Here is a 23,333-nt window from a genome sequence, read left to right as displayed (position 1 = left end):
ACCTAATTATTTTCAAGAATCTTTTAATAGTTAAAATGGTGAGCAAGCATTGAGCTTTTTCCTTATCAATGATGAGCACATTTTTTGGTTGCAACTCAACTCACGTTGATCGAGCACTTTCCACTTCTTCCTAACTACTTTTAGCAACATTTAATTGGAAGAAATGTGCTTTATTGGTGTGTGTGCATCGCATGTGGAAAATGTCCGGCCCCCCTGCAATGAACCTTTTTTACATTTGGCCCCCGTAAGAATATAGTTGAATAGCCCTGGACTAGAACATTGGCTGTTCCCTCCTTCTGTTGAAAGACAAATACTGTCCATATAGAGATTTTATTCACACACATACGCATGGTATGGTGCAACACACTCGCGCACACACACAGACAATTTACCACTACGACTTGCACTGAGGCTAGAACTGCGAAATACAGCAGAACAGGCTTTTCAATTCTGAGAAAGCAAAGAAGCAATATTCAGAGAAAGCATTTCAAGAAGCGGTCCTATGTCCTCATTTGGTAGACACAGAATATGGGTACGATTCTACTAGCTGTGTCTCTGGTGGAGAAGTGTGATTCCTGGCCATGTCTACATAGATCGAGTCAGGAAAGACCTGGGGTGTGTATCCTCCCTGGTTGCAGCACCTCTTCACCTGTGAAACAGGAATGTTGCTTAATTGATATGTTATAATGCGCTACAATCAATCAATAATTTTTACTAATTCAACCACTTTTTAATTATTCTTGGACATTGATTAAAAATATATATATATATATTGCCCTTTGTCCATTTCAGTCACTGCAATGACTGGCATTGAAAGGACATTGTGTTTTGACAGAGTTTAGAACAAAATGTAAATCTGCATACTGTTATGACCCAATGTGTTTAGTAGGACTAGGACAAAACTTGTTAATAAAGGAAAATATTTTGACAGAGTTTGACACATACACGTGATTGACCCATCACCCGGGCAACTTTCAGCACACTCACCTGTGGAGCGACCCAGATGAGGAAGATGACAGCACACAGCAGGATGGTCAAGATGCTGGTGATGATAATGATGTTTACCCAGCCAGATAGGAACGGATTCTCGTCGGCTGGGTGAAAGGGGGTCAGCGTTACCGCAGTAGCTGTAGGGCATGGCAGCTGTAGGGCATTGTCTATGTAAGACATTACCAAATGGGGAAATCTAATCAGTATGCTGCGGCACTCACACAAAATCGCTATCAGAGACAGACATGTACAAAATAAAAGTTACTGAATAACAGTGTTTCTTAACTTTTTTGTATGGGGACCAGCAGGCTATGGTTGTTTAGATTGAAACTAACACTTGAGAGCTAACTAAATTGGTCTGAAACACCTCTGGGACCGCTGCCAGTCCATGAACCACAGATTGAGAAACACTAGTCTGGATTCTGTGAAATTGACTGTCCATTGAGAAGAGTAAAACATATCACATCCCCTAGAGTTTAAACATACACCTACCATTCACCACGACCTGAGTGGAGCCTCTTCCTTGGTTGATATCATTGTCGAATCTGGCTTCATTGAATTTTGTGTAAACACACCAGTAGACTCCTGTGTCCTCTATGGTCAGTTTACTGATGGTGATGGTCAATTGGTCCACAGGTCCATCAGTCTTCACTCTGTCCCAGTAGCCTTTCCTGGAGGTCATCTTGGAGTCACGTTGGTGGTAATACAACACCTCCCTGTCCCTGTCCAGCCCAACATACAGGTACATTCCATCCTGGTCTTTTAGAGTGGTGGAGCAATTCATGGTAAACTGCGCCCCTGTATTCACCCAGAGGATAGTTTCTATAGAAAAGAGAGGGAAGAAAGAGAAACCATGCTTGTTAGATTAGGTGATATATATGTCCAATACTGATGATTTAACACAGAATCAACCTTGATTGGTGGGAAGAAACAGCTTTCCTTACCTGCTGCTGTTGACAGTTCATTGAGTGACAAGTGGAACAACAGAAAACACCTCAGCAGTGACATCACCATCACCACACCTGGCTGTGTACTGCTGTCTGTCTCTGTCTGACATCTACTTATAAAGACAGGAAATAGGATACATCTGACATTTACATTTACATTTACGTCATTTAGCAGATCACAGTCAACCACACCGGCATGTATTACTGCAGTCTAATTTAGAATTCTAAATTGAATACAATTCTATATATGTTATTATAATTTCAATGGTTTAATGTGTTAGACAAAAAATATGGTGAGTGGAGAGTTTAGACGGATTGCATTGTTATAAACACAACAGACCCAACTGTAAATCAACTTTATTGTATTCACATATCTACAGTTATGTTAAAGCAGATCAACGTTACATCATGTTGTGTTCATGTTATTCATCTTTCAGATGTACATTTTTCTCAATATTAATAAAACTCAGCTCATATCTCTTCTCACGCTTTGCATCAGAATTTTAATATGAGGAGAGAATTCCCTCTAGTGGACATGTTGCCTTCTGTTCAGTGTCATATCTCTAACTTGAATTGAATCAAACCAGGGTTTTATTCACAAGGGACGAAATGAAAGCCGCTGTAGAGGGACCACCTGAACTTAAGATAAGAATACGAAACATTTGTTTTTGTTTTCCGTTGCGAATTGTTTTGCTACTGTGTACTAATGTACTGTCGCTGGGCAAAAAGTAGTCTTCAGGTACATAATGATGAAAAATATATATATATCTTTGTGCAGTAATTATATACATTTTCCTCAAAATGGGTTTCCCGCTTTTGGTTCCTTAAAACGTATTAAAACAGTTTAGATCTTAGAACATGAAAGAATGCAGATTAGCCTCCCCATCAATTATGATTTTCATTTATTTAAAGACTGTAGTAATTAAAAACAACAATTGAAAATCTCCCTTTAATTCTATTTACAAAACTTTCCATGTAACAACTTTCTTACTGCCCTATATTTAATTAACAGTATCAAGGTGTGAGATTTGAATAGGAATTTCACAGTGTGAAATATACCCAAAATATTATACAAAAGATGATTTACATGTTTTATCTGAACAAAGTAAAAAAGCTTTCATCTCAATGATCTCATTAATAACAAACAAAGTCACATATAAAAACATACAAAATGTAGCAACAATAAAGTCTGTTATATGGGGTAAAGGGCGGAGTAGGCCTCAAGCAGGTATATCTATCGGCCGAAAACAGGACCTTGTCTTTTTTTTTAACCTATTAACAAATCACATGATAATCACTTCATATACAGACAGGAGTCCGCTCTCATCTCGGCCTCTTACATTACGAAATAACATGTCTTATTTTTGTTAGAAATGGGAAATAAATGTAACTTTACACACAAACATCTCAAGCCACCATAGTAGATCTAAGCTAAGATCAACAACAAAAAAGTCCCTGACTAGTGCCATGCAGGCTGGCATAGAAATAGGTTAATCATATCTTTATCTACAGTGCCAACTGCCAAGTCTGCACTTAAGCAAGAAGGAGCAGATACTGTAGAAGATTTGGCAGGAATTGTGGGAGGTGGAGTCTTGTTATGGACGGCATTCACCTCAAGTTGCCACAATACAACAACAGATTTCTCTGTTGATATGTAATGCCATCACCAGCAACATGATATCAGAAAGAGGGAACTGAAACAATCATTATATAACTAAGACAATAGCTGCCTCTTGCATAACACAAAATGTTTTGAAATGGTTTTCCAATATTATCATAATCAACCACCAGGTGAAAATGTCTGTGTTAAATTGAAGCTGATACCAATTCTCTCAGATTAATAAGACTCTAGTCCATTGTTTTTCATGTTTACTGTTGCGTTCCATTAAACAGACCTCATGGAGGCGAGCCCTGGTCAAGACATAGATATAGACACAGATCAGACATAGATATAGACACAGATCAGACATAGATATAGACACAGATCAGACATAGATATAGACACAGATCAGACATAGATATAGACACAGATCAGACATAGATATAGACACAGATCAGACATAGATATAGACACAGATCAGACATAGATATAGACACAGATCAGACATAGATATAGACACAGATCAGAATTTTCCACCAGCAGAAAAAGGAAGGACAAAACAAAAGAAACTGCTGCAGTAGAACTGTTGAAGCAACAGGCTGGCTGTTGGTAACAAGGTTGGTTAATGTTACAATACATTCCAGAGATTACACAAAGTCAAGTCAAAGGTTGAATTCCAAATGGCACCCTATTCTCTCTAGTCAAAAGTAATGCACTATTTAGACTAACATTTCTTCCCATACACATTGTAGCAGAATCAAAGCTCAGGGAGCATAGTGCCAGGCACAGTAGTATCCATCAAAACCTGTCGTCACGCTCGTTGATTGACGGCTCGGACCAAGGTGCAGCGTGGTATGCGAACATTATAATATATTAACTGAATACAGATCAAACAACAAAATACAAAGAACCAAACCGAACCAAACGTTCTGCATGCTACACAGATACTAACTATAAACAAGATCCCACAAACTAAGGTAAGAAAATGGCTGCCTGAGTATGATCCCCAATCAGAGACATCGATCGACAGCTGCCTCTGATTGGGAACCACACCCGGCCAACATAGAAATACAAAACCTAGAATGGACACCCAAATCACACCCTGACCTAACCAGCTAGAGAATAAAAGGGATCTCCAAGGTCAGGGCGTGACAAAACCTGATGATCAACAAATCTTTGATGAAATGAAACATGTACAGTCTTACGAAACCAATTTTACTTAATGTTTATGGAAAAGTACAGTGTTCACTCGTTAACAATGTTCCCTCGCGTGGGCGCGCAGATCCCCGGGAATGCCGTGCAGAATAAATATCAGCCCATGCAGAGAAGCACGAGATTGAATTTCACTTAACTTTCTCGTTTTCCCCGTTAGTTAACACTATCAATGTTTCCCTTTACTGTGGGAATTGTGATCGAATCAACGCAATAATAGCTACTTTCAATGCAACTTACCGAAACAAAATTAACTTTATTTTGTAAAGTGCTTTCTTGCATCAAACACAACATTTTCAGTCACCTCCTTGTCTGAAGGACAAGTGGATAAACAGGTTAATGTCAAGCCCGGCATGTTTTTGTCTCATTGAATGTAGGCCTACATTGAACACCACACATTGGCTGCTACTGTAGGCTGAACAATAGAACAGCTATTTCCATGTTAAAATGTTATGGGATGCATTTGCTCCATTGTTTTTTATGGTAGGCCACTCTGGTAGGCCTACGTTATGATAGCCACACTAGCCTACTTGACCACTGTTAAAACAAACTTAAAACGGGTACAGCCTCAGTGTTCACAGTAAACGCTCGCCAGAGGTTGCACAGAATTTTTGCAACGTTCAAGTTTGCGCTCAGCAGACCTGAAATTTGCTCAGTCATGAAAAAAACATTGCTGTATAGAACCGTTCATGTTAGGCTTTTAAACTCATTAACCACAGTCATCAACCACAGTGCTTAAAGGCTGGTATTATCAGTAGATTAAGAAGAAACAAATGCCTCAATCAGAATGACCTGAGTGCCAAAGTGACTGTCATCGGACACTTAACAGGAAACAGTCCATCAAACGATAGTGATGGTGACAAGCCCCTTATTGATCGTCAAGGAAACAGTCCCTTCCAGAGACTGCCAGTTAACTAATCAGTTACTAGCAGTGGCGGCTCCTGAAAAAATTATCAGGAGGGGCAATTTTTCTGATGATTTAGGTGACCTACACACGTGCACGAGTCCGTGCACGCGATTCCAGATATCTTTACCTCTGAATAAACTGCCTTTATTATACCATATCCACCCTGTCCAAAGTCTCTACTTGGTCTCAGTTCTCCAGTAAACTTGTGATTATCAACAGTACACAACGGTAACAAACAATTGGGGGAACTCACGGGGCAGATAGTAACCACTTAAAAGGAAGCGATTCCCAAACCTTCCATAACAAAGCCATCACCTACAGAGAGATGAACTTGGAGAAGAGTCCCCTAAGTAAGCTTGTCCTGGGCCTCTGTTCACAAACACAAACAGACCCCACACAGCCCCAGGACAACAACAACAACAACACAATTAGACCCAACCAAATCATGAGAAAACAAAAAGAGAATTACTTGACACATTGGAAAGAACAAACAAAAAAACAGAGCAAACTAGAATGCTATTTGGCCCTAAACAGAGAGTACACAGTGGCAGAATACCTGACCACTGTGACTGACCCAAACTTAAGGAAAGCTTTGACTATGTACAGACTCAGTGACCATAGCCTTGCTATTGAGAAAGGCCGCCGTAGGCAGACCTGGCTCTCAAGAGAAGACAGGCTATGTGCACACTGCCCACAAAATGAGGTGGAAACTGAGCTGCACTTCCTAACCTCCTGCCAAATGTATGACCATATTAGAGACACATATTTCCCTCAGATTACAGCGATCCACAAAGAATTCGAAAACAAACCCAATTTTGATCAACTCCCTTATCTACTGGGTGAAAAACCACAGTGTGCCATCACAGCTGCAAGATTTGTGACCTGTTGCCACAAGAAAAGGGCAACCAGTGAAGAACAAACACCATTGTAAATACAACCCATATTTATGTTTATTTATTTTCCCATTTGTACTTTAACTATTTGCACATTGTAACAACACTGTATATATACATAATATGACATTTGAAATGTCTTTATTCTTTTGAAACTTCTGAGTGTAATGTTTACTGTTAATATTTATTGTTTATTTCACTTTTGTTTACTATCTACTTCCCTTGCTTTGGCAATGTTAACACACGTTTCCCATGCCAATAAAGCCTTTAAATTGAATTGAATTGAATTGATAGTAAGGTCGCAATGACACAGAAAGCAGTTCAATGTCGGGGTACAGAGTCGCTCTCTTACCAGGATCGCGGTCCGCTCTGACCAGGGTGAAGGTGGCCGGCTCCACTTCTCTGTCCGGGACTCTGTCATCCAGCCAAGTCTCCCAGCTGTATTGGGATTCAGCTGCCAGCAGCGTTTTCATTATTTAGTCCGTTCGTAGCGGGTATGTACACGATCAACAAGATCAGTCCAAAACCAACCACTGGAAATCCATGGTTGGCAGAATGTTTGTAAACTAAGTCTACAAATTAAAAACATAAAATAACGCCACACTGCAGGTCACAACAGAGACGCTGCTATCCGCCATTGTCTTAGTTACGTTCAACGTTACGTCACGTATGACGAAAGCGCGTAAGTGCATGCCCACAGACACCCATAGAGAATGTATTGAAAGCTTTGAAATGTGAAAAAAATTGATTTTACATGACAGGCTATGAGAGACTTCTGGGCGATTTTCAACTTGACTGAAATCGCCCCAAAAACGGGCGGGGCCATTTGAAGCACGACTTTAGCCTGATTTGACATTTAGTGGCTGGCAGATCAGACGTGAACACTGATAACTGCTGTTGCCGTGATATAATTGATTAGAAAAAAAATCCCTTCCTTTTCCCGTTTGGCAGTGCGTCGCCCATATCGCCCTATTGAAAAAGCCGTCCCTGGTTACTAGAGACTGGAATGCTGGTCCTGTGGACTGTCACTGTTTAGACCTGGAGAGAGGGAGAGGGAGGGAGGGAAAGAGACAGAGAGTGAAAGAAAAAGAGACCGACAGAGACAGGCAGACAGAGGAGGCGAGAGAGAGAAAGATGGAGAGAATGAGAGAGAAATATGATATTGTTACAAAATAATAGAAAGTAAAAACAGGAGACACCACTAATCATTACAAGGAACAAGGACAGCATGTAAACTACATGATAACTACAAGGTTAACTACAAGATAATCAATAATTTAAAAAAACATGTCCCCATGAAGCTATGATACTGAATAGAAAGAGCACTATTATAAATACAGTAGATGTAGATACAATATACTTTAGATAGATATATTCATTATAGATGTACAATATAAATATAGGTATATTAATTGTAGATTGAACACATGGACACAGTACCTTTTGCTTCAACATCGTCATCATGCCTGGTATCTGTTTGGTGGCCACCTAAAAAAGAAAAAGACTAAGTCAGTGATCGTGATGTCTGTATGTCTCATCATGATGTCTGTCTGTTGGATGGCCACTGTGACCTATAACTGACAAGGACAAGTGAGAAGCTGATCTGTGACATAATGTGGAGGAATGTCATCTAACATTTAAATCTCCAGAGGAGCATTGCCTCCTCCAACGTTCAGTGGAATTAAGAGTTGGGCAGAAAGTGATGGAGATTCTTTAGTGGACTATGAGATAAAACTGGGTTAATCACGAACATAGAGTTAGAGTTCTTTGTTATTGGGCCAGGAACTTAATTGGATAATTTCACTGTGTGTGTGGGGGTTTGTGTATGTTTCAAGGATTTAGGGACCTGTCATGTCCAACAATCCGTCTTCAGGTCAAGAGTTTAAACAGAGTTTAAACTAAACATTAGTGTTTTTGCAAGATAAGGGATTGATTGATGGTATTATTATTGATTCTGAACTGAATGAAAGTCGAATTTAGCCGCCACCATAGACAAAGGGAGTGGGCGGAGTAATAAAAGAGCAGGAAACTTAAGAGGGAGGGACTATACAGCTAGGGTGTGTGGAGGGCACTATATAAGATGGAGAGAGGGCGGGGGAGGCTGGGCTACTCTGCAGACCAGCTTCCTTTTATTGAAATTCAATAAAGTAAATCTTCATTCAACAAAAACTCTGTAAGAACTTTTATTGTTAATAAAGTATAGTGATGAATTTCCACAACAAAAGAGAAAAGTTAGTCAAGACAGCAAGTCTTCCCTCACAGTGCAGATAGGCCCATATTTCACCCAACATTACATAATAGTAAGACCCAAATAAATAATCTCCCTTCACCACAGCCACGCAGCTAAACTACCTTAATTAGGACAGGGGTGAGTCAATTATTACGATTTCCCCATGAGAACAGTACAAAAGTGGAGCCATCATCATCGCCAACTGGTTTGGTAAACAATTAGTAATCATCCAGCCTCCATTTTATACTCCACTTGTGACGCATGTGATGAAACACTTCCCTTTGACCTACATTCAATCACCCTAGTAGTCATATCAGATATTATACAGGGACAGATACAGGGATGGACTGGGACCAGAAACCAGGCCCATGTTTGCCCCTGGAGGCCCCCATACCTGCCCTAGACTGATAGGACAGATACTGTGTGTACAGCATATCAGACATAAGGGCCCAATGTAAACAAAGTATCTCCCTCTGAAGCTACAGTAAAGAGGAACAGAGAGAGGATGTGGTTAATAAGGAGATTTGGAAGGGTGACAACAGACAGACATGTGTTCCGGGTGAGTGGCCACTGTTTCACAGTTTTACTGACTAAGGACGAGTGGCTAGTTTCACAAACCAAAAGCATGTGAATGTTAGCCTGGTCAAATAGCTGTTTGTACTACTCTTGCCAACTCCATAGCTCATTGTCAAGACAAAGATGTTACGCATGACGATGAGTGACAAGGAGTGATAGCCCAAACAGACTGGCACTCAGGCTATGTGAATGCATTATGGAGTATTGCTTTTGCCTTGGAAAATTTTATAATTTGTTGAGTTATAATTTTGATCAAATCAGGTGAATCCAGGTGAAAGCTATGATCCCTTATTGATGTCACCTGTTAAATCGACTTCAATCAGTGTAGATGAAGGGGAGGAGACAGGTTAAAGCTAGATTTAAGCCTTGATACAATTGAGACATGGATTGTGTACGTGTGCCATTGAGAGTGTGAATGGGCAAGACAAAAGATTGAAGTGCCTTTGAACGGGGTATGGAAGTAGGTGCCAGGCCCACCGGTTTGAGTGTGTCAAGAACTGCAACACTGCTGGGTTTTTCACACTCAACAGTTTCCCGTGTGTATCAAGAATGGTCCACCACCCAAAGGACAACCAGCCAACTTGACACAACTGTGGGAAGCATTGGAGTCAACATGGGCCAGCATCCCTGTGGAACTCTATCAACACCTTGTAGAGTCCATCCCCTGACAAATTGAGGCTGTTCTGAGGGCAAAAGGAGTTTGCAACTCAATAATAGGAAGGTGTTCCTAATGTTAGGTATACTCAGTGTATATTATAATATAATAGTATTATGGATTGTGTTAAGTATTAACTATACTGTTGTTCATGGTTAATAGTATGCCACAACATGCCACTGATTTGACTACTCTAAACGATTGGCTGAGTTACCAGACAACATTACAGGTTGTGTAAACCCCCATGCAAAGCCAAAACGGATGGCTGCCAGAGCATGCAGGCTTGGCAGAGGAAGGGCCTCTGTACAGGTTAATCTAGCACTAGCTAGCATGACAAACAGATACATGATCAGATACATGATCAAAGCTCCATGTAATGATATTATGGAGTTATACACACACAACAGTCTCTACTTATGAGTATGACAATTCATGTACTTACGTTGGGCGGAGCGCTTCTTAAAAAACAGCAGCAAAGCAAGGAGTCCAATGATCAGAGATCCTATGACTACAACCCGGACAAGCCACTTGGTGTTGGACACAGAATCCAAGTTGTCAGCTTTACTACCTGGACAGACTAAATTGACAAAAATTGGGAGTTACAAAATAAATAGGCAATTCATATGAAGTCAAGAGAAAAAGGTTAGCTATGCTTGGGTCAAAGTCAGAATCAGGGCATTTCAGACACACAGACTTGAGCTCTGTTCTAATCTAAATGCATCTTAATAACCTTTTAGTGCAGTGGGCTAAATCAGGATCACACAGAGAGATTATTGGTAAAAACAAATCTAGAAGACTGGAATATAACAAAACCGTTTGACATAGAAACACCGGATTTTCTTAGTTTTTTAAAATAATATTACATAAATGCTTCAAAATTCACAAAAGGTTACGTTAACTGATGAAGATTATCTCATAGAACAAAACGTATAAGATCTCCTAAGCCTATGTTTACCACAGACCTTATTTTTGCAGTTTATTCAAAAACACTACAAAAACTCCATTCATTTTCTCAATAGGCTTTGTCCAACGAACCGTGGTGGAGTTAGTGCCTACAAAAAGACGCCATTACTATTGCGCTCTATTGTTTCTTATCCAAACAAAGACAAACATTTTCATTTCGTTCGAGTTTCAAGGAAGGTGTTCAGTCAGAATCGGGAGCATGTTATGGCCTGACCTAGGGCAGTGTTATAATTCTTTGTATCTACTCCACTCTTCAGTGACATGTTGTTCTCTCATTATAAGGCTGACTTTTATTGCGTTCAGAAATCTGATAAAGACGTCGTAAAAAAGACCAATGCTAATAAAAGTAGACTAGATTGAGGCTGAATTGTTTTACAATTATCAGGGTCAGGATGAGGGAATACGAGAAACTGGCAGGTTTTAGACTTCGCCCTGCTTTCACAAAGGATGACATCACCAATATATTCATACCGTTAGGTAGCAGCCATGGCAGAACATACCTAAGTTTCGGGAAACAAACTGGATCTCAAATGATGCCTTCCCCTCCAGGGCTCCATTGACATTGAGCACTTTGCAAGTGTAGTTCGTGTAACTGGATGTTGCCTTCAGCACTGTGAAATTACTGGCGAGGCTAAACAGTCCATCGTCGGTCTCTTTGGCCACCAGTTCAGCACTCTCTGTGCAGTTTGTGCCAAACTCATCAAACCACCAGATCAACCCTTTCTGGTGCCCGCCTGTAGAGTTGCAGAAAATGGTCACATCTGTGTTCTCTTGGATGTTGATGTCAGGGATGGAGCTCATGGTTGGAGTTTTGTACTTAGCTGGAAGAGAGAGAGAGAGTAAGGGGAAAGTATATTATACATGTGGGTGCTATTTGGTACATCAGTAGTTATACAACGTCAGCGGGTAAACATTGTCTAGACGGACTCTGCACCTTTTCAACGTCAATCCAACGATTATAACTTGGAATGAGATTACAGTAGGAGTGATTTTAATAAACTGGAATGACCTTTTTTTTATCACTCAGATGTTCTAATTGAGTCTGTGTACATTATTTGTAAACACTGATTGCATGCCATGGGCAGAATGGCATTATGGAGGCTAGTTGTGGACGTGGTACTACTGTGTACCATTTGAGCACTGTCATTCTGAAACAGAAAGTAAACAACGCTCCTGCTGTGCTGTTCAATCACACACCTACAAATAGATCTGAACTCCCCCTGAACATATTCCAGAATAAACATCCTTAACAACTTTGTATCATGGCTGTATGGAAGTGCTTTCTCAGAAATGAAAAGTCTGTTCTACTGTATTTCACAAATCTATCCTCGATGCAAGACTTCGTGGTTGTATGGTTGTGTGCACGTGTGTGTGTGTGTGTGTGTGTGTGTGTGTGTGACAACAATGGAAGTTGAATAGAACTTTCCAAAGGATTTCAGCGTATGGGCATCATAAGCTATGAGCCGAGACACATTTAAAAAAAGAAGTTGTCTATTCTTCTATTGCACTCCAAGCTTGGCTGAATATCTCACATGTTTAGTTTGCTCCTTTCATGAACCGGTGTTGAAAAATGTGTATATTTTCCTAAAATGACACTGTAGACAGTCTATGACTCACCTGTGACACTGAGGCTGGGTGTAGCTTTGGCAGTCCCAACATTTGTTTCCACCTCGCATTCATACTCCCCATTGTCGGCCATCTTGGTATTTGTCAACAACAAGGACACATTCATATTCTTCTTGTTCCAGGATGGCACGGCAAATTTAAACCCAGGGATTGCGTCCATTTTATCTTTATGGTATTCCAACAAATTAGCAGCAGCTTTACCAGCAGCTCCCACTCTCTTCCAGGTCACCGTTATGATGGTCAAATCCTCAACCACTGGTTTGACAATGCATTCTACAATTGACTGCTGACCATAAACCCCATGGTATTCTGTTTTACACTCCAGTTTGACAAATGCTGTTAGTAAAATATCAGAGAAAGAAATTGACATTAATACAAGAGAGAATTACTGTTATTGTAGTCAGTGTTATCATGTGACCAATCTTATTGAACTTTTGGTTTAAAAAATAATACACAGTTCTCCCAAACCACAGAGAAAGGTAACAATCATCTGAAAACTATTTTTGTATATAACATTTTATAACCATTATTATGGCATAACTTACTCTCAAAGGAATTTCCAGCTCTGATACAGGCAAAATGGATCGCAAAAAACAGCAAGCTGGTAGCTGAAGTCATCTTTGGATTCCTGAGTAGGAAGACAGAAATGTACAATGACAACACTTATCACAGCAGTATGAGGTCAGTCTATAGACTGTGTAAGGTAGGTTAATAGACTGCCTGTCACTCACAATGGCTCTGGACTGTCATCCGAAAATAAACATAAAACAGTTGCTAACAGAAACCAGACAGAAATTAATTATAATCCAGTGCTGAATATGTCTTAACCAGTGCTTGACTGTCCGGAACTGTCCGGCACACCATACTGGCACTTTTAATTTTGGGGGATTTGCGTACCAGCTCCTTTGTAAAAACAAAGTAGCCTGTCGCTGGCCCAGATTCACACACCGAAGAAAAAAAGGTTAATCAAACCGGATTTATTTTTGGGTGTATTTTATTAGGATCCCCATTAGCTGTTGCAAAAGCAGCAGCTACTCTTCCTGGGGTCCACACAAAACATGAAACATTACATAAAACAGAACATTAATAGACAAGAACTACATACATATTTTTTTTTAAAGGCACACGTAGCCTACATATCAATACATACACACAAACTATCTAGGTCAAATAGGGGAGAGGCGTTGTGCCGTGAGGTGTTATCTGTTTTTTGAAACCAGGTTTGCTGTTTATTTGAGCAATATGAAATGGAACGGAGTTCCATGCAATTATGGCTCTATATAATACTGTACGCTTTCTTGAATTTGTTCTGGATTTGGGGACTGTGAAAAGACAACTGGTGGCATGTCTGGTGGGGTAAGTGTGTGTGTGTCAGAGCTATGTGTAAATTGACTATGCAAACAATTTGGGATTTTCAACACATTAATGTTTCTTATGAAATGAAGAAGTGATGCAGTCAGTCTCTCCTCAACTCTTAGCCAAGAGAGACTGGCATGCATAGTATTTATATCAGCCCTCTGATTACAATGAAGAGCAAGACGTGCCGCTCTGTTTTGGGCCAGCTGCAGCTTAACTAGGTCTTTCCTTGTAGCACTGGACCACACGACTGGACAATAATCAAGATTAGACAAAACTAGAGCCTGCAGAACATGCTTTTTGGAGTGTGGTGTCAAAAAATCAGAGCATCTCTTTATTACTAAATTACGTAAATGTAAATGTAAATGTATTACAGACAGACCTCTCCCCATCTTTACAACCATTGAATCTATATGTTTTGACCATGATAGTTTACAGTCTAAGGTAAAGCCAAGTAATTTAGTCTCCTCAACTTGTTCAACAGCCACACCATTCATTACCAGATTCAGCTGAGGTCTACAACATAGGAAATAATTTGTACCAAATACAATGCTCTTAGTTTTAGAGATGTTCAGGACACACCATCACACCTCCTCCATGCTTCACGGTGGAAACCACACATGCGGATCATCCTACTCTGCGTCTCACAAAGACACGGCAGTTGGAACCAAAAATCTCACATTTGGACTCATCAGACCAAAGGACAGATTTCCACCGGTCTAATGTCCATTGTTCGTGTTTCTTGGCCCAAGCAAGTCTCTTCTTCTTATTGGTGTCCTTTAGTAGTGGTTTCTTTGCAGCAATTCGACCATGAAGGCCTGATTCACACAGTCTCCTCTGAACAGTTGATGTTGAGATGTGTCTGTTACTTGAACTCTGTGAAGCATTTATTTGGGCTGCAATTTCTGAGGCTGGTAACTCTAATGAACGTATACTCTGTAGCAGAGGTAACTCTGGGTCTTCCTTTCCTGTGGTGGTCCTCATGAGAGCCAGTTTCATCATAGCGCTTGATGGTTTTTGCGACTGCACTTGAAGAAACTTTCAATGTTCTTGAAATGTTCCTGATTGACTGACCTTCAAGTCTTAAAAGTAATGATAGACTGTCATTCCTCTTTGCTTATTTGAGCTGTTCTTGCCATAATATGGACTTGGTCTTTTACCAAATAGGGCTATCTTCTGTATACCACCCCTACCTTGTCACAACACAACTGACTGGCTCAAATGCATTAAGAAGGAAATAAATTCCACAAATTAACAAGGCACAACTGTTAATTGAAATGCATTCCAGGTGACTACCTCATGAAGCTGGTTGAGAGAATGCCAAGAGTGTGCAAAGCTGTCATCAAGGCAAAGGGTGGCTATTTGAAGAATCTCAAATATAAAATATATTTTGATTTGTTTAACACTTTTTTGGTTACTACATGATTCCATATGTGTTAAAGGGGAAGTAAAGGAGAAGGAAGTTATATAACTATAATTCAGCTTATGAACTCAGCACTTAACTTGTTTGTGGTTTAGGGACAACAACGAACAAACAATTCCATTTAGTATACTTGACATGGAGAAAGCGCCAAAATGTTTGATAACACAAAAGGAAACATAACATGCATTTGCAGGACTCAGAACTTTCACTACGCAAATAGATAAAGAGGTCATATAGCTTGTTCGACAAGGGAAAGTCCACCATGTATTTTAAGGGTACTATTAGCCCTAAGCAAATAAACATTACTGATACCTCACAAATCTACCCCTCGTGAAGCATAGCCTAACAATACCCATTATGGTTTTGTCAGTGGCAAACAACTCACAACAACTGCCTGTAGACAATCCGAGTTTTTCTCAACTCCATGTACTCAACTGTAGGCAGGCTAAGCTTTTCGAACACAGTAACATTTCCAACATAAAGCCCAATGGCATAACATTTCAAAATATATTTTTTATTTTATTATCACGAGTGCTTGACAGTGACCGTCGTGGACTCGTGGTTTAATCGGTAAACGCACAATTATAAACCAATATCAACGGGCAACAATTAAGAATATTTATTCAGAAAAACAAAACATAGGCTACAGACACGGAAAACGTTAATCTTACCGCGCAAACCCTTCAGGCTGTTGACGTTTAGAAGATGTCGAAGGTCAGAGCGAATCTCTAAAGATCGTAACATTGACAGGCAACAGAATGTATTCCTACTTTCGCTTTCGCTATTATTAGTATGGGTGACGGTGCCTTCAGAAAGTATTGACACCTCTGGAATTTTTGTTGCGTTACAGCCTGAATTTATAATTGATCAAATATCGTTTTTTTGGCACTGGCCTACACACAATACCGCATAGTGTCAAAGTGGAATTATGTTTTTTGACATTTTACAAGTTAATAAAAAATGAATAGCTGAAATGTCAAATACATTCAGGAGTAAAAATGTGCTTAACAAGTCACATAATAAGTTGCATGGACTCATTCTGTATGCAATAATAGTGTTTAACTGAGGAACACATTAAGAATCTCCAATCCAAAGTTAAATCTAGAATCGGTTTCCTATTTCGCAACAAAGCCTCCTTCACTCATGCTGCCAAACATGCCCTCGTAAAACTGACTATCCTACCGATCCTTGACTTCGGCGATGTCATTTACAAAATAGCCTCCAACACTCTACTCAGCAAATTGGATGTAGTCTATCACAGTGCCATCCGTTTTGTCTCCAAAGCCCCATATACTACCCACCATTGTGACCTGTAAGCTCTTGTTGGCTGGTCCTCACTACATATTCGTCGCCAAACCCACTGGCTCCAGGCCATCTATAAATCACTGCTAGGCAAATCCCCGCCTTATCTTAGCTCATTGGTCACCATAGCAACACCCACCCGTAGTATGCGCTCCAGCAGGTATATCTCACTGGTCATCCCCAAAGCCAACACCTCATTTGGCCGCCATTCCTTCCAGTTCTCTGCTGCCAATGACTGGAACAAATTGCAAAAATCTCTGAAGCTGGAGACACTTATGTCCCTCACTAACTTTAAGCATCAGTTGTCAGAGCACCTTACCGATCACTGCACCTGTACACAGCCCATCTGAAATTAGCCTGCCCAACTACCTCATCCCTATATTGTTATTTATTTTTCTCATTTGCACCCCAGTATATCTATTTGCACATCATCTCTTGCACATCTATCATTCCAGTGTTAATACTAAATTGTAATTATTTTGCACTATAGCCTATTTATTGCCTTACCTCCATAACTTGCTACATTTGCACACACTGTATATATATATATTCTGTTGTATTTTTTACTTTGTTTTGTTTTACCCCATATGTAACTCTGTGTTGTTGTTTTTTATCGCACTGCTTTGCTTTATCTTGGCCAGGTCGCAGTTGTAAATGAGAACTTGTTCTCAACTGGCTTACCTGGTTAAATAAAGGTGAAATAAAAATAAAAATAAAGATGGGGACCAATAACATTGTACTTACTCTCCACAATACTAACCTAACTGACAGAGTGAAAAGAAGGAAGCCTGTACAGAATAAAAATATTCCAAAACATGAATCCTGTTTGCAACAAGGCACTAAATTAATACTGCAAAAAATATGGCAGAGCAATTAACCTTTGGTCCTGAATACAAAGTGTTATGTTTGGGACAAATCCAATACAACACATTACTGAGTACCACTCTCCATATTTTCAAACATAGTGGTGGCTTTATCGTATTATGGGTATGCTTGTCATCGTTAAGGACTGTGGAGTTTTTCAGGATAAAAAAGAAACGCAATGGAGCTAAACACAGGCGAAATCCTAGAGGAAAACCTGGCACACTCTGCTTTCCATCAGACACTGGGAGATTAATTCACCTTTCAGAAGGACAATAACCTAAAACACAAGGTCAAATCTACACTGGAGTTGCTTACCAAAAAGACAGTGAATTTTCCTGAGTGGCCGAGTTGTTATTTTGACTTAAATCTACTTGAAAATCTAGCAATGATCAACAACCAATTTGAAGAATTTTGAAAAGAATAAATGGGCAAAGTTGCACAATCCAGGTGTGGAAAGCTATTGGAGTGTCATGAACCCTGCGTCCTGAGTCTGTTCCTGCCTGTGTTGCCGTTTTTCTGCTCTGAATCTCCTGTTTCCCGAAGGTGCCTGAACGCACCCTGTCCGGTTGCCGGGGGCGACGTTGCTAGGCGGGTGATCTCTCGATTACCCGCACCTGCTTCTCATCAGCTTCGGCAGACCTGGTCCTGATCATCACCCCTTCATAAGCTCTGACCTGACATCCATTCCCTGCCGGATCGTTAGCCATAAACAGTATGTTTTGCCATCGTATCAGCCTCTGAGTACTAGCGTTAGTTTTGTTGTTTTTTGCACCTTGTTGACCTGCCTTGTACTTACCTCCGTTTTTTCTGTCTACAGTCATTCTCCCGGAACCTTCACCCAACCCCTGCCGTGCCATCAGTTCATCTGCCACTTCACCACCACCTACTCATCTCCGCCACCCGCTCCGTCTCCTGGACTATTCTGCATATTTTTTTATCTGTAAATAAACACTCACATTCGTTCAACTCACCTTGTCCTGGTCTGCTTCTGGGTTCGGTCTTAGAGAAATGTGACAGGAGACTTACCCAGAAAGACTCACAGCTGTAATCACTGCCAAATGTGTTTCTACAAAGTATTGACTCAGAGGTGTGAATACTTATGTAAATGTTGTATTTCTTTATTTCATTTTCAATAATTTAGCAAAAATGTCTAAAAACATGTTTTCACTTTGTCATTATGGGTATTGTGTGTAGATGGGTGAGAGTTGTTGTTGTTGTTGAAATCAGGCTGTAACACAACAAAATGTGGAATAAGTAAAGGGGTATGAATACTTCCTGAAGGAACTGTATATTAATTTTTCTATTCGTTTAACAAATATCTAGGTAGAAACCTTCCCAGTCAATGGTAGAAACAAACTAATTGTAGTGTATGCTACAATCAAGACCGTAGCCCCCTTCAAAAGGTTGTCCACTGTGCGTAAAATGTGATTGACATTCTGACTTGAAAGAAATATTGCAATTCAATGGCACCCCTTTCACTTGGCACCTATGCAGCACTTGCACTAGAGAAAAATATTCAGTAGCTGCCAGGGCATTTTTGCAGTTAATAAATTGCTTTCCTGCAGTCAAATTACCAAATCGCCCTCTAGTGGCCTCATGGGTCTTTTATGACCGAAAATAGCTTCTGGATATCAGGACAGGGATTACTCACCTCGTACTGGAGGAAGATTTTTTCTTTAACGAGTCAGACGCAAAGGATTTTCTTCAGACACCCGACAAGGCCCAAATCCCTGTCATTCGCATGAGAAAGAGACGAAGATATCGGAGACCTAGGACAGGGTGCCTTGTAAGGATACTACGGCGAGTGGGTAATCTGCCTCTACCATCAGTCCTATTAGACAGGGTAATCTGCCTCTACCATCAGTCCTATTAGCCAATGTACAATCATTGGATAACAAAATAGACTAAACTACGATTACGGATATCCTAACAACGGGACATTAAAAACGAATATCTTATGTTTCACAAATCATGGCTGAATGACGACATGGATAACATACAGCTGACGGGATATATGCTGCATCGGCAAGATAGAACAGCTGCCTCCGGTAAAACAAGGGGTGGAGGTCTGTGTATATTTGTAAACAACAGCTGGTGCACAAATCTAATATTAAGAAAGTCTCAAGGTTTTGCTCGCCTGAGGTAGAGTATCTAATGAAAAGCTTTAGACCACTATTTACCATGAGAGTTTTCATCTATATTTTTCGTAGCTGTCTATTTACCACCACAAACTGATGCTGGCACTAAGACCGCACTCAATGAGATGTATAAAGCCATAAGCAAACAGGTAAACGCTCATCCAGAGGCGGCGCGCCTTCTTCTTCAATGAGGTTTAACGGCGGTTGGCATCCAATTTGTTGCATTACCGCCACCTACTAGACTGGAGTACAACTCCCTTATCTTCCTTGAAAAAGAATATAAAACAAAGCAAACACTACACTCACAATTTCAAAACTATTACTAATAATTAACCCCACCCTTCTCCACTATTTAAATATACTCACTCCTACCTCATGCCCTCAACCTTAAATGATGTGACATCACCACTTAACACTCCCTGTAACTCTTCTGCTGTCAAGTCTCCCACACTCAAATATCTCTCTGCAGCTGCCACCACAACCTCAAATTTCTTCGATTTACGTTCCATCCCTGCAGTACAATTAATAACCATTGCTATAAATGCTAAAAATCCAATCTTACTGAAACATATATCACTTGCTTGCCTATCCCACTGTACTGGTACATATCTCCTACTCTCACCACTCCCCCCGCCGACCCCTCTTCCTCTACTTTCTTCACTGCCTCCGCATATGACAACTTATTCTCTACTCTTACCCTGGAAACCTCAACCTGCTTCTCTCGCACTGGACATCTCTGATCCCCAGCCCCATGGCCACCCCTACAATTAGCACATACCACCACTTTCCCCACTGCTTCACACTCCTTTGTCTCATGCCCTTCTACACACTTCTCACACCTTGGAATCTCCCTCCTACATACTGCTGCCACATGCCCATACTTTTGGATAACTTATATATCCTAACTTCACTTTGTCAGGCAAAGACTCAACTTCAAAACAAAAGAACAGACAATGACTCTTCTGTTTCCCCACTCTCGCCACCCTGTTTGCGTCGCACTAAACGACGAGCATCACACACACCGGGAATCTTCTCCTTCAGTTGATCCACTTTTACATTTACTGCTACCCCAGTAATCACTCCTTTCAATGGCACCCTTTTCTTGAGAATGAAACTATTCACAATTCTTTCCCCCATTTGTTTAACTCTGAGCGCCTTCTCCCTCTGCCCAACAGAAACACAAACAATTATCACTAGACCACTTCTGGTTACCCTCACCGATTCCACTATACCCAACACTTTTTTCACCCATCTTGAAACCACAAATTGATAAGCCAAAAGGCAAGGATCCACTTTTTCCACAAACTTCACTCCCACTGTCACAGACTCATCTTTATCCTGACCCTCTGTGCAAGCCTCTGGCTCCGAGCACTCCACCACACCTACCACCTCCGATACTTTACCCTCATTCACTTCCATTTCTCCTCCTGTCTTCAGCTCACTTTGCTTACATTTCCTACCACCCTTCTTTAACAAACCTTCTCCCTTTTTCCCGCCATTTTTTACAGACTCAAACTCGCAGTCTTCCTCCCTCTCTCTCTTAGACCTTCTCTGCCTCTCTTTTCCCCTCCATTCCTCCTCATTCATCCAAGTATATGTCTCCTTATGATAATACTGCATTTCTCCTAACCAATATCTGTTTCTTGCCTCCTCAAAGGACTCAATTTTCCCCCTCCTTTCCCTTCCGGCGTCTATTTTATACTCTGGACTTGTGTCGACATCTTGGCCTGTCTTCCATCGCCCCCTTCGCCTATCCCCTACCTTCCGTCCATGCAGACTGCTAGCGGAAGCACAATTATGTTTCTTCCAGAGTGACAGAATCACAAACAAAATAAAAAAGTGAGGAATACCCATGCATTTAAAAAGACAAATATCATAATACAACATCATATACTAGCTAGCTAGCTAGCTATATTACTTCTCATCAACCCCTGGGATAATTAGCAAACGTATTTAGATACAGGTGGCGCGCCTAGTGGCCGGGGACTTTAATGCAGGGAAACTTAAATCCGTTTGACCTAATTTCTACCAGCATGTTAAATGTGCAACCAGAGGAAAAAAACTCTAGACCACCTTTACTCCACACACAGAGACGTGTACAAAGCTTTCCCTCTCCCTCTATTTGGCTAATCTGACCATAACTCTATCCTCCTGATTCCTGCTTACAAGCAAAAAACTAAAACAGGAAGCACCAGTGACTCGGTCAATAAAGAAGTGGTCAGATGACGCAGATGCTAAGCTGCAGGACTGTTTCTCTAGCACAGACTGACTGGAATATGTTCCGGGATTCTTCCGATGGCATTGAGGAGTACACCACAGACGGATTACCAGGACGTGTACTCCGAGCATGCGCTGACCAACTGGTAAGTGTCTTCACTGACATTTTCAACCTGTCCCTGACTGAGTCTGTAATACCAACATGTTTCAATCAGACCACCATAGTCCCTGTGCCCAAGAACACTAAGGTAACCTGCCTAAATGACTACCGACCCATAGCACTCACGTCTGCAGCCATGAAGTGCTTTGAAAGGCTGGTCATGGCTCACATCAACACATTATCCCAGAAACTCTAGACCCACTCCAATTTGCATACCGCCCCAACAAATCCACAGATGATGCAATCTCTATTGCACTCCACACTGCCCTTTCCCACCTGGACAACAGGAACACCTACATGAGAATGCTATTCATTGACTACAGCTCAACGTTCAACACCATGGTGCCCTCAATGCTCATCACTAAGCTAAGGACCCTGGGACTAAACACCTCCCTCTGCATCTGGATCCTGGACTTCCTGACGGGCCGCCCCCAGGTGGTAAGGGTAATTGTTTTCTAAAATAATAATTGCTTGACAAAAATGTAATGTAATACAATGGCAATCCGGGTTATAGGTAACAATCCTTCGCATGAATTGCCGACATTATTACGCATATTCATTGATAATGATGGCAATTAAGATATGCAAGATATTTGAATAGATATATATTTTTAATAGCTATATATATACAGTGGGGAGAACAAGTATTTAATACACTGCCGATTTTGCAGGTTTTCCTACTTACAAAGCATGTAGAGGTCTGTAATTTTTATCATAGGTACACTTCAACTGTGAGAGACGTAATCTAACAAATCCAGAAAATCACATTGTATGATTTTTAAGTAATTAATTTGCATTTTATTGCATGACATAAGTATTTGATCACCTACCAACCAGTAAGAATTCCGGCTCTCACAGACCTGTTAGTTTTTCTTTAGGAAGCCCTCCGGTTCTCCACTCATTACCTGTATTAACTGCACCTGTTTGAACTCGTTACCTGTATAAAAGACACCTGTCCACACACTCAATCAAACAGACTCCAACCTCTCCACAATGACCAAGACCAGAGAGCTGTGTAAGGACATCAGGGATAAAATTGTAGACCTGCACAAGGCTGGGATGGGCTACAGGACAATAGGCAAGCAGCTTGGTGAGAAGGCAACAACTGTTGGCGCAATTATTAGAAAATGGAAGAAGTTCAAGATGACGGTCAATCACCCTCGGTCTGGGGCTCCATGCAAGATCTCACCTCGTGGTGCATCAATGATCATGAGGAAGGTGAGGGATCAGCCCAGAACTACACGGCAGGACCTGGTCAATGACCTGAAGAGAGC

The 23,333-nt window shown here is 40.8% G+C and overlaps 1 protein-coding gene across 3 annotated transcripts; it reads right to left on the bottom strand.

Moving 5' to 3' along the window:
* Positions 1–313: 313 nt before the first annotated feature.
* LOC311130529 (uncharacterized protein) lies at positions 314–16,172 on the bottom strand. Of its 3 annotated transcripts, XR_014613359.1 has the most exons (11): positions 16,050–16,172; positions 13,145–13,227; positions 12,591–12,935; positions 11,474–11,794; positions 10,453–10,587; positions 7,990–8,037; positions 6,902–7,587; positions 1,935–2,047; positions 1,483–1,812; positions 988–1,157; positions 314–649 (listed from the first exon to the last, which is right to left on the bottom strand). XR_014613359.1 is itself a non-coding variant. In XM_084163293.1 (7 exons), the coding sequence occupies exons 2-7, from the start codon at positions 13,215–13,217 to the stop codon at positions 7,544–7,546; spliced, it is 966 nt and encodes a 321-aa protein (XP_084019419.1). In that variant the 5' UTR covers positions 13,218–13,227; positions 16,050–16,172; the 3' UTR covers positions 6,584–7,543. The 3 variants fall into 3 exon arrangements, 2 of the variants coding, with proteins under 2 accessions (XP_084019419.1, XP_084019420.1); XM_084163293.1 differs by lacking the exons at positions 314–649; positions 988–1,157; positions 1,483–1,812; positions 1,935–2,047 and having other exon boundaries at positions 6,584–7,587; XM_084163294.1 differs by lacking the exons at positions 314–649; positions 988–1,157; positions 1,483–1,812; positions 1,935–2,047; positions 16,050–16,172 and adding an exon at positions 13,331–13,414 and having other exon boundaries at positions 6,618–7,587.
* Between the last annotated feature and the right edge of the window lie 7,161 nt (positions 16,173–23,333).

The sequence above is a fragment of the Coregonus lavaretus genome, assembly GCF_964263955.1.
Source record: "Coregonus lavaretus genome assembly, chromosome: 6".
Taxonomy (NCBI): Eukaryota; Metazoa; Chordata; class Actinopteri; order Salmoniformes; family Salmonidae; genus Coregonus; species Coregonus lavaretus.
Note: the sequence above shows the minus strand (reverse complement) of the source record. Positions and strands in the feature narration are given on the sequence as shown.